The 16,091-nt window shown below is 36.5% G+C and overlaps 1 protein-coding gene across 1 annotated transcript in view; it reads right to left on the bottom strand.

Moving 5' to 3' along the window:
* Positions 1 to 12,196, bottom strand: part of Nckx30C (solute carrier family 24 member Nckx30C) — a 108,548-nt gene extending 96,352 nt beyond the window's left edge. The window contains exon 1 of the mRNA XM_088271208.1: positions 11,517 to 12,196. Within this exon, the coding sequence (XP_088127334.1) occupies positions 11,517 to 12,194 (678 nt within the window). The 5' untranslated portion in view covers positions 12,195 to 12,196. The remainder of the gene's footprint in view (positions 1 to 11,516) is intronic.
* Positions 12,197 to 16,091: the final 3,895 nt, after the last annotated feature.

Genomic DNA, 16,091 nt, shown 5'->3' with positions numbered 1-16,091 from the left:
TTCGATTCCACCAATTGCATAAATGAATTCAAGAAAGATTTATTTTCAATTGGTTTGGGTGTTTGTGATATATTTTTTCATTTACCTTCCCAATCCTTACTATCCTACCAGCAGAAAGGCTATTAAATTTATAAAGCCTCTTAAAGGCTTCGCGGGTTATTCATTTTTAAAATATATACTTTAAAAAAAAGGAAATAGCTCTCACCCCATCTTTATTCTTCAACGTCCCAAGGACACATATCTTTTTTTTATTTGTTCGGGAATTAAACAGCCTTACATTTTAAAAAAAATTAAAAGTTACATTAACAATAATAAACATTACATTAAATTAACAAAAATAGTTACATGAATAATAATAAAGCCAATTAAACAATTTTACATTTATGTTTTATTACTGTTTAAACATTAAGAGATAAAAAAAAACAAATAAATGGATTTTAATAATTAGTAGTTTTAACCGAATAAAATTTAAATACAAAATTAATAGATGCTACCACAAAGTGATTGAAAGGGTTTCTGCTTGATATAAAGCTTCTTTCACCTCACTATAGATGGTTTCTAGTGAAATTGTCGTGAATTCAAGCACTATGTTTTGAAATTTGAACAATACATATAGAAGTTCCAATAATTTCAATAATGTGGTTGTCAATCATGGGTAGAATTGGTGAATGTTACACGTGTGTAAGGTGATCACTTAAACCAGCCAATGATGGTCATAAGCCCCCTAAATGCCCAGACTTCCATATTATTATTCGTCTTTGTTGAGATGTCAAAAAATAATATCCAATTATATTGAAATTTAAGTATTACGTTATTTTTAGAAACATGTTCTAGATCATGTCTTGTGAACACGTGTTATAAACATGCCAACGCCGATGTATCGTTTAATTGTACTCCCAGCGTGCCAAGCCGCACTATTATTTTCAATTTACATTACTACAAAAAAAATATTAATGAAAATAATTTCCCTCCAATTGCGTGTGTTCGTAAACCCACACAAATCCTCCCATTATAAATTCGGAGTACATTTGTGAGCTTTGCGCGCGTATTTATATCGGCGTGTTCGCTGCCAGTCGTAGGTTTTCGGGGATGTTCGTGCAATCACGCGATTTTGATCTCTTTGGAGAGGATGGTATGCGATAAGAAAATCGATTTCCCCGCGGACTAAGGAGAAATAAATTTTGCAGGTAGAAATTCAGTAAAACCTAAAACCGAACACTGTAAACCAATTTCAATTTTGTAGCGGTGATGTTCGATTCATTAGTTTTTATCATGCGAAGGGGAAAAATTATACAAACTCGTTTCAAGGCTTGACGTACGCAGAAAAATACCATTTTTCTTATGAATCCCGCACTTATATAGTTTAATTTTACTTACAGCATTCACAAAAATGTTGCAAATATAACAATCTGGTCAAATTATAAGCTGCAAAAACATTTTAAGGCGTCTCTCAGTAAAATAATCCGGTAAGGGTCTTGCACACATCTAAATAAGAGGGTATCTGCTAAATAAATGCTTTCTCAAACCAACCATAGATGACTGAACTGACACATAAAGCTCCATGAGATTTGCGATATATGTAGGAGTTACAAACATTCGAGTCGTGTGGTTGTCGAGCATAATGGTGAATGTTACGCGTGTTTAAAGTGGTCAATTAACCTGCCTACGACAAGTTATTTGCCCTGTAAATACCCAGACATCCATATTCTTCTTCATCTATGTTGAAATGTCAAAATATCAATTTTATTTATCTTTATTTCAAACCATGAAGTAAGCTAAATATATATATATATATATATATATATATATATATATATATATATATATATATATATATATATATATATATATATATATATATATATATATATATATATATATATATATATATATATATATATATATATATATATATATATATATATATATATATATATATATATATATATATATATATATATATATATTTATATATAAATATACATATATTCATAAAGGAAAAAAACCGAGGAAAACGGAAAAATGACCAAGTATTTCAAATACTTGAAAGGGGTCAGGTCTAACTAACTAACTAACTAACCATCACGCCGTAGGCAGAGAGAATAGAGCGCCACACCACTCTGTCCTTGCAAACATTCTTCGCCTCTTCCACGTTCATGCATCTCCTCATACATACCCGCCGATTGTTACGACTCCTAACCTGACCACTTTCAAGTATTTGGCATACCTGGTCGTGCCATGTTTTTCTCGGTCTTCCTCTGCTTCTTTTCCCACTAACATTCGCCTCATAAATTTGTTTTACCGTTCTTTCCTCACTCATTCGTTCTACATGTCCAAACCATCTCAACACACCTTTCTTAATTTTATCGATAATGCTTATCTCAGCTTTGCATTCCTTCCTTATTTCACTATTCGCACATCTATCATACATGGTGATCAGGTCAGGAGTCGGAATCATCATAAAACCCAAACCAATAAAAATATTTTTTAAATATACTTTGCATATGGTGGGAACCGAAGCCGCGACGTTAGTTTCGCAGTCGAGCGTCTACCCAGCTACGCTACAGTGCCTGTCATGGAGCTCACAAAACTTAGAACATTATTCAGTTTTACAATATTTATGAAGAGTGTAGTAAAAAGTACTTTTCTGTGAATTCCATCGACGTCTTCTCAAAAATGCATCGTTTGTGCAATTATTTCTGCTAACGTTCATATAAAACTTGGCCGCAATGTTTGGAAGAAAATCAAATTCCGTTCCGTAGATATTAGCCTAAAATATATAAAAATGTTGTAAAATAAAAACTAAATATTTTTTCCATATATATCGAAAATATAATTCCACATCATATATTGGGAAGATACATGAGGAAAAAACTAGTTTCTATATTATTTTATAAAATGTAGTCCCAGCAAGAACTGTCAGTAAAAAACTTTAATCTAATAAAATTTACACACTAGAAATCTATGACTTGTCTTAACTACCAAATTAAATACGACAGAACTTCCCCGATATTATAAATATGGAATATCATAAAAACTTACATTTGAATCGATTGAAATATGATTTTGATCTTCATTTTCACACTAAGATTTTTTTGACGTATAAAAATGACACGTGTTCAGACAAACCACAATAAAAATAGTAGAAAAAACGTTCGAACGAATGAATTTTCGATACCTACCTACATAGCTTTCACGTATAAACCTTATAACGCAATTCATTTGATAATTTAACTAGACGTATTTTATGTAACTGCGGCGAATTGAATTCTTTGTATTTACTGACATACGAGTTTCTGCAAAAAATACAAGAAAAGAACTTGATTTCATCTTCGCTGTTAGGATTTTTAGGTAAAGGTTGCATTGTATTAATAAATATTGTTTTTAAAGGTCTTAAATATCATTTACAATAATGGTTTAGCGCCATTTTTGTAAAATACTACGCTTGTCATGGTATTTATTATATTATACTTTTTTTTATTCTTGAGACAAACAATAATAAAAGACAAGTCGAAGGTATATTGAAAGCTGTCCCACCGCATTCCCAGATCGGATACAGGAGCTTCTAGACTTCCTGATAGATCTTTTCTTGCAAAGCAATTTTTATTATAAACTAGGTTGCAAAATTTATAGAGAATGTGAAAAAAAACTGTTTCCCATTTTTTTAAATGTGTATTCGAAGGTAAGGGTGCAGCGTCAGATTGCATGGTAAAATTTGACGCATCTGGCACATCTGGCTCTGGTCCGTCAGGGTTCCAAAGCCATCAAACACGCTTTGAATACCTATAAAAAATAAAATAACGGGGGTAGATATTTTAAGTTCTTATTAACATATATTTTTTTCTTTGTCAATCAACGGCTCCAAAACCATGATTTTCAACCCCTACCTTGTTGTGTATATTACATTAAAAAAATTATAGCCTTCCAACAGTCAGATGATGTCGGTAACGACGAATTCCGGCCATTAGTCAAATAAAATAAATGTGTACAAAATGAAATAGTCGTTATTAAATACACCTCCGTGGTGTAATGGTTAGCGTGTTTAGCACCGTGCTGGAGGTCCCGGGTTCGATTCCCATGGAGGGGGTTAAAATTAACATTAGTGATTTTACACTCTAATATTTTATTAATTAAAATTACCTTAGACTGGTACCTGAGGCGAAGGAGTGATCACCTTCATGTTAGTAACGATCAAGCTAACTTGTGACAATACGTTGCAGTGCCCTATGCACCATCGGGTGCGGATAAGAGTTAGAATAAAGATATATTAAATACTTAATTATTTTATATTGTCTCAGTACACCGAACATTTATAGGCACCACACAACACATGCGAAATGGCAGTTTAGACGTCAAGAACTTATACCACCACAAATTCGACAGCTCGCCCTCCGCCTTGAAACGTGCACGAATTGGGGTAATTAAGCGTTAATGCTTTATTATTCCCAGTTGTCCACCCCCGGCCGTAGGTACCCGTCAAGCGTCGCGGGCCCTCGCTGTTCTAAATATAGCAATTTAAAACCAGTTTATAGTAAAAGTTGAACGTAGTATTACACGTAATTCGCTAAACTCCGGTCCAAAGCAGTAAACAAGCCTTCACGCCGCGCTGAACTGGATCTAACTCACGAAATTTTCCTAAAATGGGCCTAGGGGAAGGTTTAAAATAAACGCTTACGATTTTTTTATATCTCACATATGTTAAATATAACTTGATGTAATACGTTTGAGCTTCAAAATGTACATAGAACAGAAATCTACGTAAAAGAGAATGCCAGTGGGGTGTGTTTCGTATATGCACAAAGCAGTGCCTACCCTACTTTACTATATACATATGTACATATAAATATATACCGATGAATATATAAATAAATATATAAAAATTTGACAGATATACCACTTTGCCATTATACTACCAATATATAATATATATATATATATATATATATATATATATATATATATATATATATATATATATATATATATATATATATATATATATACATATATATATATATATATATATGTATATATATATATATGTATATATATATATATATATATATATGTATATATATATATATATATATATATATATATATATATATATATATATATATATATATATATATGTGTAGCAGTGAGGCTCACCACCCACTATGCAGCGTCTCTCGCGGGGGTGCAAAGAGGAGGATGGAATGCCGCATAGGCGCTTGGAATATCCGAGGAGGAATGGATAAGAAGATGAATGAGTTGTGCGAAAGTATGAAGAGCAAAGCTCTAGACATTGTGTGTGTAAGCGAATGCATGAAAAGGGGAAGTGGCACGTTGGAGCATAATGACACGCTTGTTCTGTGGTCTGGAGTACAGGACACAGAGCGGGCGAGTCAGGGCGTCGCGGCGCTACTATCCCCAAGAATGGTAGAGTGTATGAAAGAATACAAATGTATAAGTGCCAGGCTCATGTGGATCTCCTTCAAGATTGGAGTCACGAGTATCCTTATCGTAATAGGGTATGCTCCTGTGAACTCATCTTCTGAGGATGTGAAACGAGAGTTCTGGGAGAGTGTAAGAGAAGTGCTGACGAATAGAAGATCGAATGAAAGAGTGATTCTAGCAGGTGATTTTAACGGATGGGTAGGCACTCGGAGGGATGGCTTCGAATCAGCCTTAGGTATGTTTGGTGATAACAGAACGAATGGTAATGGGAATAGTCTGCTCGAGTTGTGTCTGGAATGGAACCTCTTTATTTCGAATACTTTTTTCGATCACAAGGGGATCCATCAGTATACGTGGGAGAGAGGGAATGAAAGGACCATAATCGATTATGTTGTTGTTGACTCAAGATTGAGGAGAAATACAATCGATACGAGAGTATTTAGAGGGGCTGAAATGGAGTCGGACCATTTCCTCGTCGTATCGAGAGTAATTCTGTTCCGTGGATGGCGGTCCAGGAACAAAACTGTTCCGGTTTCATCTAGAGTCAAAGTTGAAAAACTACAAGTCGAGAATGTAAGTAAGTCGTATGAAAGGGAAGTGAATGAAAGATTGAATGTAAGGATTATGGATATGAATGTAGACGATACCTGGGAGCACATCAAATCGTGTATGTATGAGTCAGCAAAGAGTGTATGTGGAGTTGCGATCCAAGGTAGAAAAAAAGGAGATGCATGGTGGGATGAGGGCATGAAAGGACTTGTCTCTGAGAAGAAGAATGCTTGGCTAAATATGTTAGCAGTTAACGATGTTAAGAGTGAACTTTTTAAAATAATGAAAGATCGGTATAAAGAATGTAAGAGAAAAGTGAAAATGGGAGTAAAAGAACGGAAAGATCGTCTAAAGAGAGAAGAAGGTATGAAAATGTCAACCCACTTTCAAGAAAACATTAAGCTTTTCTGGAAAGAGGTAAAGAACGCAAAAAATGAGACTGAAAATGGAGGTATGAAAGTTATCAAATCAAATGATGGAAAAATATTGACGAATGAAAGTGAAGTGAAAGAAAGATGGAAAGAATACTTTATGGAAATTTATGAAAGTAACGGCAATGTCTCCACCGAGACACCCATAGAGGCAAGGGTGAGTGACGGTATGGTATGTGAGATAAGTATGTCAGAAATAACGAATGCCTTAAAATTAATGCGGAACGGTAAGGCTGTTGGGTATGATAATATTGCTATAGAGTTTGTAAAATGTGGTGGACTGACCACCCTCACATGGATTCACAGACTATTTAACCTGTGTCTTGAGGAAGGATACACACCTCTGGATTGGAGAAGGGCAGTAATCATGCCTCTATTCAAGGGAAAGGGATCTCGCGCAGAGTGTGGGAATTATAGGGCGATAAGCCTGCTAAGCTCTGTCGGTAAACTCTATAGTAAGATTATAATTGAAAAAGTTAGAATGGTGACGAAAGAACGGATTTGGGATGTGCAAGGTGCTTTTATGAGTGGAAGAGGTTGCACAGATCAAATTTTTGCACTACGAATGCTGACGGAAAAGTTTTTGGCTAAAAATCAGAAACTCTTCTGTGCTTTCGTGGATTTGCAGAAAGCGTATGATAAGGTTGATAGGATAAAATTATGGAGCGTGCTGGAAAAATATGGAGTAGACAATAAACTTATACAAGCAGTTGCTTCCCTCTACGAGGGCAGCACAGCTAGTATAAGAGTGAATGGGGACATTACATCATGGTTTGCAATATCCAAAGGCGTAAAGCAGGGATGTGTAATGTCACCATGGTTGTTTAATCTCTATATGGACCATTGTATGAAAGAGATTGAAAGTATGGGAGTCGGAGCGAAAATGATGAATATAACTGTTAGTTGCTTGCTGTATGCGGATGACGCCGTACTGCTAGCGAGCAGCGCGGAGGATTTGCAACTAATAGTGTCAAGAATGTACGATGTATGTATGGAAAATGATCTGGCAATGAATGAAGGTAAGTCAAAGGTCATGGTGTTTGAAAGAGAGAAAGATTTGACAGAATGCAAGATTATCGTGCACAATGAATCCCTAGAACAGGTGCAAGAATTTTTATATCTAGGAAGCATGTTCACAAGGGATGGAAAAGTGGATAAGGATATTGAGAGAAGAGTGAATGCAGGGAATAGAATAAATGGTGCTTTTAACAGAGTGATTGGGAATAAGAATATGTCCATGGAAGCCAAGCTAGCGGTTCACAACGGCGTGCTAGTACCGACACTAATGTATGGAAGCGAAACATGGAACTGGCAAAGGAAGGATGAAAGCAGAGTGAATGCTGTTGAAATGCGCTCCCTCAGACGAATGTGTGGAAAATCATTGTATGACAGAATTAAAAACGACGATATAAGAAAGGAATGTAAGGCTGAACGAGGAATAATTGAAAAAATTAGAAAGAGCTCTTTGCGGTGGTATGGACATGTGGAGCGAATGGATAGCGAGAGAATGACTAAGAAAATATATGTGGCGAATGTGAGAGGGAAAACAGAACGTGGACGACCGAAAAAGACTTGGCACGATCAGATTAATCAGAACCTAAAATCTGGCGGTGTCAAAAGTCTGCGTAATCGGAGGGCATGTATGACTAGATGTATGGATGTGAAGGAGGCTAGGAGTGTATGTCAGGACAGAAGAGTGTGGCGTTCCATCCTCTCTGCCTACCCCTGCGGGGAAACGGCGTGATGGTAGTAGTAGTAGTAGTAGTAGTATATATATATATATATATATATATATATATATATGTATGTGTACATATATATTAACATATAATAACTGAACCTGAACGGATCACGAACGATCTAGCAGGTTTATATGGTAAACGGAAATTCAATGTATCATGTTTATTTATTATTACTCTTATATTTATTATTTGTGATAGTTTCTCAGTTAATTTAAACTCTTACTTTTTACGGTAATTATTACTGCTATAATATTAAGTGCATGCATATAAGCACCGTTTTTTTGTTAAATTAAAAAAAAATATTTCGATATCAAAGGGAAAGAATACATCGATCAAAATAATTGCTGTCGCTGACTACTACTTTCAACCATTTTTCTGGCATTTCACTGGAATAAATCCTTGTCTTTTGAGGAAATCCATTGGGCTATCCAATTTTGAACTTCTTTGTAGGAACCAAAATGCTGTTCCGATAGTCCAAGTTGCATTGAAGGAAACAAATGGTAATCTGAAGAGGCTATATCTGGTGAATACGGGTTTTTTTTTAGGTCAAGGGATCTTGCATCCCTTATATCACTGCGACCATATTAGGTCTATTGTGACCTCCCTCTGTATGACAGCTCACTCCACTCATAGTGAATGGGCCAACAGAACATGTCTGTTGGCCTATTCACTATGTTTTTCCCGCAAAGCTCGATTCAGATTGATGAGCTGTTGTCGGTAGCTACTACTACTACCAATACTACCATCTTGCCGTTTCCCCGCAGGGGTAGGCAGAGAGGATGGAACGCCACACTCTTCTGTCCTGACATACACTCCTCGCCTCCTTCACATCCATACATCTAGTCATACATGACCTCCGATTACGCAGACTTTTGACACCACCAGATTTTAGGCTCTGATTGATCTGATCGTGCCAAGTCTTTTTCGGTCATCCTCGTTCCGTTTTCCCTCTCACATTCGCCACATATATTTTCTTAGTCATTCTCTCGTTATGCATTCGCTCCACATGTCCATAGCACCGTAAAGAATTCTTTTTTATTGTAACTGCAGACAGTTGGTAGAATTCCATATTGAATTGTTGGGTAATATATAGGTCTTTATAGGTTTATATAGGTCTAGGAGTACATACATATAATTATATGTACTCCTAGACCTAATAATAGCAATTATTGTTAGTATATAAGGACATTTTGTAAATATTTTTAGTCAGTGTTTGATAATGTCCTAAGAAGACGTATTAAGATATACATAAATAAATGAAGAATTCAATCCAACAAAAACCTTGTTTTATTTTGGATATATTACCCAACAAGTAAAGAACTCTCCCTAATCTTTTCAATTATTCCTCGTTCAGCCTTACATTCCTTTCTTATATCTTCGTTTTTAATTCTGTCTTACAATGATTTTCCACACATTCGTCTGAGGGAGCGCATTTCAACAGCGTTCACTCTGCTGTCATCCTTCCTTGTCGGTAGCGATTAGAAGAAACTGTTTCACCAGGTTTCAAAATCTTATCCCACTAGATGCAGAGCATCAAAACCTTCTCTCCGTGGATGTTCCGTTTTGCTTGCGATTTTGATGACTAACCCGGACCAAAAAAAAATATTTTTTTCCTGACAGAGCATATTAGCATTCATATTACATGCACTTCAGCAGCGGTTTTCTCTCAGTGAAAGGCGAAAAGCTAAATTTCCCGCGAATGCTTTTTTTGGTGCGAAACTTGAAATTTTCAAGTCTACGGAAAAAAAAACTTATTGATGCTGAAAACGAACGACTTATCACGCGTTTGACAGCCGATGTATAAGCGCACTAAGCGATGCGTTGAAAACTTCAAGTACGTGCAAAAAAGCCAGTGCTATCTTTCAGCAAACGGGCTTTTCATATGCATTCACCTATCAATTATACTTTACCGTTTACTTATAACTATGGGAGATTTATTATTTTACTATTTCATACTTTAATGTCTTCTCATAGTGTGACCTAAGAAATATCTGGTCAAATTATAAGCTAAAATAATAAAAATGAAAATGATATTTTCTGGCGTTTCTCAAGTGTGTGATTATAATCCAGGATTCGGACCTCACATACTAATAAAAGAGTTTCTGCTTGATAAAAAGCTTCTTTTCATCTCTCCAATAGATGTCTCTAGGTTAGTTCAAGTGATTCATGAATAATGTTTCAAAAATTGGTTCCACTTCCAAGAATTTGAGTAGTGCGGTTGTCAATAATGGGTAGAATTTGTGAATGTTACACGTGTGTAAAGTGATCACTTAAACCAGCATATGACGGTCGTCAGCCCCGTAAATGCCCAGACTTATGTAATGACCCCGTAAATGACCATATTCTTCTTCATCTTTGACGAGATGTTAAAAAATAATATGAAAATAATTTATAATTTTGTATTTACTCTATTTATCTTTCTTTTTACTCGATCGTTCAAAAATTTCACCCTTTTAAATTAATGTTTCTAAGTATAATTTAGAGAGTATATAGTGTTATGAATACTCTTTTGAAATAAGCAGACCCGCCACTGCTCGGGGCACCGTCGATGGATGACCTACCCCTTCTAAAATAAGAAGTTCATTTTGGTACTATCGTAGAGGCGGGTAAAGATTCGCACATATAGCGTTACAAGTAATGTATCAGTTTCCAAAATAATTAGTTTTAACATTCTTTTTTATATTTGAAAAATATGATGTATGAAAGAATTAAAAATGCTCGTAATTGGAGTGCAGTGTTCTTGGATATGACAGTTACTAATTTTTAGTTATTATTTTATTAATTTTTTGATTTTCTATACAAAAATATTTGTTGTGAGAACTAACTTCTTTCAAGTTCCCATATTATAGTAAAAAAAAAGTAACTTATTACATATAAATCGCTGGTAAAATGCCAAAGGGCATAAACGCAAAAAAACTCTTTATTCCAAAAATGGTATCTAAATCGTCAACATTTTCATATTCAAAAGACACCTATGATTCTAGGGTAAACAATGGACCTTTAAAACGCTAGAATCATGGGTCTCTTCCAAATATGAAAATGTTGACGATTTACAAGTAGATACCATTTTTTGTATAAAGAGTTTTTTGCGTTATGGCCCTTTGGCATTTAACCAGCGATATGCATGTTTTGTATATGCAATATACAGTTTTTTGCACATAAATATGTTTATTTAAATTTTAGTCATAAAAAAGATAGTTTTATTTATATTTTTTTATTATTAATACTGATTTTGCAAATTGATTAGTTGTCTTACTTTCAGTATTACTAGGGGGTATTGTTACGGTACAAGGCAGGAAGAGGACTATGGTGACGTGACACATATAGCGAGAGGTCGGCGAGCGCAGGTACTCACCGCGGGCATGAGCTGGTCCGTGCTCCTCACGCGGGTCACCCTGTTCCGGTAGAGCACTTTCTTAAAGAGTCTCTCGAACTGCGCGTTCCAGCGCATGAAGCTGACGTAGGCTACGTAGAAGGAGAAGAGCACGAGCGCCTCGTGCCAGTGGATGTGGTTGTCGCGGAAGAAGTAGATGAGCGCCAGCAGGCTGGCCGAGTAGAAGGTGCAGTCGCGGAACAGCGGCCACCACGTGAGCGTGAGCACGGTGCGCGAGAACAGCGCGCACATGCCGATCACGAACAGGATGTTGAACACGGCCGAGCCTACGATGGTGCCGATGCCCACGTCGTCGAAGGACACGAACACGCCGATCACGGACGTGAACAGCTCGGGCGCGCTCCCGCCCGCCGCCATGAACGTGGCCCCCGCCACGTCGTCGCTGATCTCCAGCTTCTCGATGATGACGTCCAGCGCCGGCACGAAGAACTCGTCGCACACCACGGCCAGCGCCACGAACATGTACACGAGGCCGAGCACGTGCAGCGCGATGGCGCCGTTGCGGCGCTGCTCCTCCGAGAACAGGTCCTCGGGGAAGAGCGGCGCGCGCTCGGGCTCCGTGAGGTTGTGCGGCTGCGGCGGGTCGCGCGCCGCGCCGAGCGCCGCGAGCGCGAGCACGCAGGGCAGGCTGGCGAGCATGGGGCGGCCGGCCGCGCACTGCCGCCGCACGCCGCCGCCGCCGTCCGCCGGCCCCCGGCTCGATACCCCCTCCCCGCGGCCTGCTGCGGGCGCCGGCGGCGCCGGCGCGCCGTGCTCCCGCCGGCCGCCCACCGGTGGCGAGCGAGCCGCACCGCATACTACCCAAATACAGCTTTCTACGACTTCAGAAACCTGAATTACACACTACTGAAATCACAATTACATAGTACTGAAATACAACTGTTTACACTTTCAGAAACCACAATTACATAGTACTGAAACACAACTGTTTACACTTTCAGAAAGCACAAATACACAGTACTGAAATACAACTGTTTACACTTTCAGAAACCACAATTAAATAGTACTGAAATACAATTGTTTAAACTTTCAGAAACCACAATTACATAGTTCTGAAATACAAATGCTTACAGTTTCAGGATCCTAAACATCAAATTACTGAAATTGAGCTATTTAAAATTTTAGAAGTCTGAATTTTCCATTGCTGAAATGCAGTTGTCTACGATACCGTAAATCTAAATTCCAGTGACCTGAATTTCAGTTACCTGAAATCGAGTTATTTTCGGATACACCAAAATATATACTAAAAAATACATTGTTATCGTTCTACTTTTAATCATTTTAAATTCAAACCACACCGTACACATTTTTACTTCATTTTTCATTTTACATTGTAATGTGATTGCTATAAAAGGTTCACCCTCAATGGTTTTACAAATCCCGAAATATTAAATTACTGGGTACCTACGCAAAAGATAAATGCACATTTTTTTATATAAATCTGAAGTACAATCAAACTGACAAAAAATTGTGTTTACAAATTACGTTTAAATATTGGTAGATAACTTTTAATTTATTTTAACATATGTAATGAACACCTCCTTGATGTAATGGTCAGCACCGCGGTGGAGGTCTGGGTTCGATTTCCAGGGGAGGTCAAAATAATCACAAGTGATTTCTCACTTCAATGTTTATTTAATATTACCCTGGACTTGTACTTGAAGCGCAAAACTTCTATACAACGCAGTAACCTACATATGCCCATTGGCTATGGATAAGGGGTTTTTTTAAAGGATTTGATTTGGTATAGTTTTATAGTTGTCATATCGTTACATAGTTGAAAAAATCACCGAGATGGTAATTATGGGAATAATGGTGAATGTTACGCAACATATAATGTGATCACTAAAACGACCTGATGACAAATCGTAAGTCCTGTAAAATACCCAGATTTCGATTCCAAAATCGAATTTCTTTATTATTTTTATAGTATATATTTAACCACTCAAACAAAGTCTACATTTATATCATGGTTTGTCCCTAGTTCCATACAATTTGTATTTGTCTTGAGCTTTGATCTTTTCCCGATCCCCTTTTCCTCCCTCCCGTTCCTTTTTTAGGCATTTTCACAAATTTACAAATAGCTCACTCCTTTCAACGACGTCATATATCAAAAATCAACAATTTTCAGTTGCGCATGTTTTCGGAATGACCAGATAATGGTATATCTTAGCAAGGGCGGCATATTTTTAACCTAATATTTACCCGCTACAGGGCAGAAAGTGTTGTTATTGCATTTTGAAGAAAAGGTTTTGTTTAATTATATTTTTAAATATACTAAATATTTTTCAAATGGGGAAAAAACATTCAGGTTTTACCTAAAAAGATCTGTTGCACAGTAAAAAGTTCAAAAAGTGAAAAAAAAAATATTTATTTTAAATACATTCTATTATATTTTTAAACTTTATAAACAATCTCCTGAAAAATTAAGTTTTTTGACGTTGTTGAAGGAGTGAGCGATATATGTATGCTTCTATATATTTTGGGTTTAATTTGCTGCTATAGGACCTCTTTTTGATATTATTATTTTTATGTTTTTATTTTTTTAGATGGGAGTTGCATTTATTATTTACCTTGCATATTATGTACAAGTATGAAGATCATTAGTGGATTTTTGTTTCGTCCAACTAAATAAAAAATCAATCTGTGATGGGAACAGGAGGAATTATCTACTGTGGGCCAATCAGGAACTTCTCAGAATTTGCTCATTGCTGGGAGGAAACCACGTGAAACTCCTAAATATGTTATTCCTCTTGGTGACAAGTCATTAGAGTAGTAAAAACACGAAAGGAATTTAGCATCGTGTTGTTTAGAAACCGTATATAAAGGGATTTCAGCGTTATATTTTTACACGATCTTTGCAACATCTCGGGGCGGGTAAACTCGAGGGTGGCTGCATGATTTGGCGGCCACATTAGCCTAAGTACTCTCTTATGTTGGAGACACTCCAAAGTTTTTGCGGTATCTTTATACGACTACAGGTATTATCTATGCCACTTCCCAACCGGAGTATGCAAACTACATAGGCATGGACGATCGACAATAATATATTCTTCTTTTTCTTCTAACCACTATCCGCACCCAATGGTGCATAGGGCACTGCATCATATAAACGCAGTTAACACTGCAGTATTTAAAATGTGACTATTTTTTATACATTTTTGAAATAGTACTCTTATCCGCACCCGATGGTGCATTGGGCACTACACCATATAAAAGCAAGTGTTGTCTTGATCGCTAACCCATGAAGGAAAGGTGATCAGCCCTCCGCTTCTGGTACCAGTCCAAAGTAATATTGAAGAAATATTAAAGTGAAAAAAGCACTTTTATTTATTTAACCCCCCCTGGGAATCGAACCGGGGACCTCCAGTACAGTAACCCGGAGTGCTGACCATTACACTACAAAGGCGGACAATTTCCTTCGGATTTTTCTTTCGAAAAATATACACTTACTGTAAAAACACTAATGAATAAATGACGACATCTTTGAAATAATAAGTTAGTTAGTGTCGGCCTCTGTCCGTACATCATCCTCCCCCCTCATTAATTGAATAGAGCATTATTTATTTCTTCAGAAATATTTTGAAGATTTCCCTCTATGTGCATCTGACAGAGAGTCCCTCAGGACTCTCTATAACTGCTGCGGGTGGATGGTGGGCTCTGATTCCATTTTTAAAAAAGTTAGTTTATTGGGTTTTTGTATTTGCCAATTACATCAATCAGTGCACTAATTTGGTTGCATATTGCATTTATTTTTTTGTTGACAATATGACATAAAAAAATAAAGCTAGAAAGAAATATAAAACAAGAAAAAGTTACCAAAACCGGTTCATCAAAAAAGTAACAACGTTGCTTAGAGACAGGCGCTGTAGTTTGGGACAGATGCTCGACTGCGAATCGCGTGGTTTCAATTCTACCCAATTACGAAATTATTTTTTTAATTAGTGTGGTTATTCTCCAATATATTTTTCATATATATCATTTATCTATATTTAAACCGGCGGATTTAATCTCATTTTGTATTCGTTTTAACTTTTTCTCAATCAATAATTTATAGAATATTTATTTTTCTAACTCTTTTTACATATATTACTTTCATTCTTCGTTTTTCAAACCCATGCTTAACTTCCCATGTACTAGGATTGGAACCAGGACTCCATTTTGTATTTAAAGTTTTAGTCTTTATAGTATTTATCAGATCTAAAATAGATTATATCATTTGGCCATGTCGTATTTGATTACACTGGCTAGAACACTCAAAAAGGGTTAGAAGCCATGAAAAAGAAGCATTTGATTACATAATAATAAATAAATAATAAAACCCTTATCCGCACCCCAATGGTGCATGGGGGGGTGCATGGGGGGTAATCACTTATATTTATTTGACCCCCCCCCCTGGTAATCGAACCCGGGACCTCCAGAACGGTAGCCGAGCGTGCTGACCATTACACTACGGAGGCGGACAAATAACACTAATAAATGATTACATAATAAGTTTTCATTATTTATTATGTTAATTAAAATTTATTTTTGTAT

This window comes from Brachycentrus maculatus, unplaced genomic scaffold (assembly GCF_059751285.1).
Source record: "Brachycentrus maculatus isolate JH-2025_06_01 unplaced genomic scaffold, ASM5975128v1 h1tg000421l, whole genome shotgun sequence".
NCBI lineage: Eukaryota > Metazoa > Arthropoda > Insecta > Trichoptera > Brachycentridae > Brachycentrus > Brachycentrus maculatus.
This window is presented reverse-complemented; position numbering and strand designations above follow the sequence as displayed.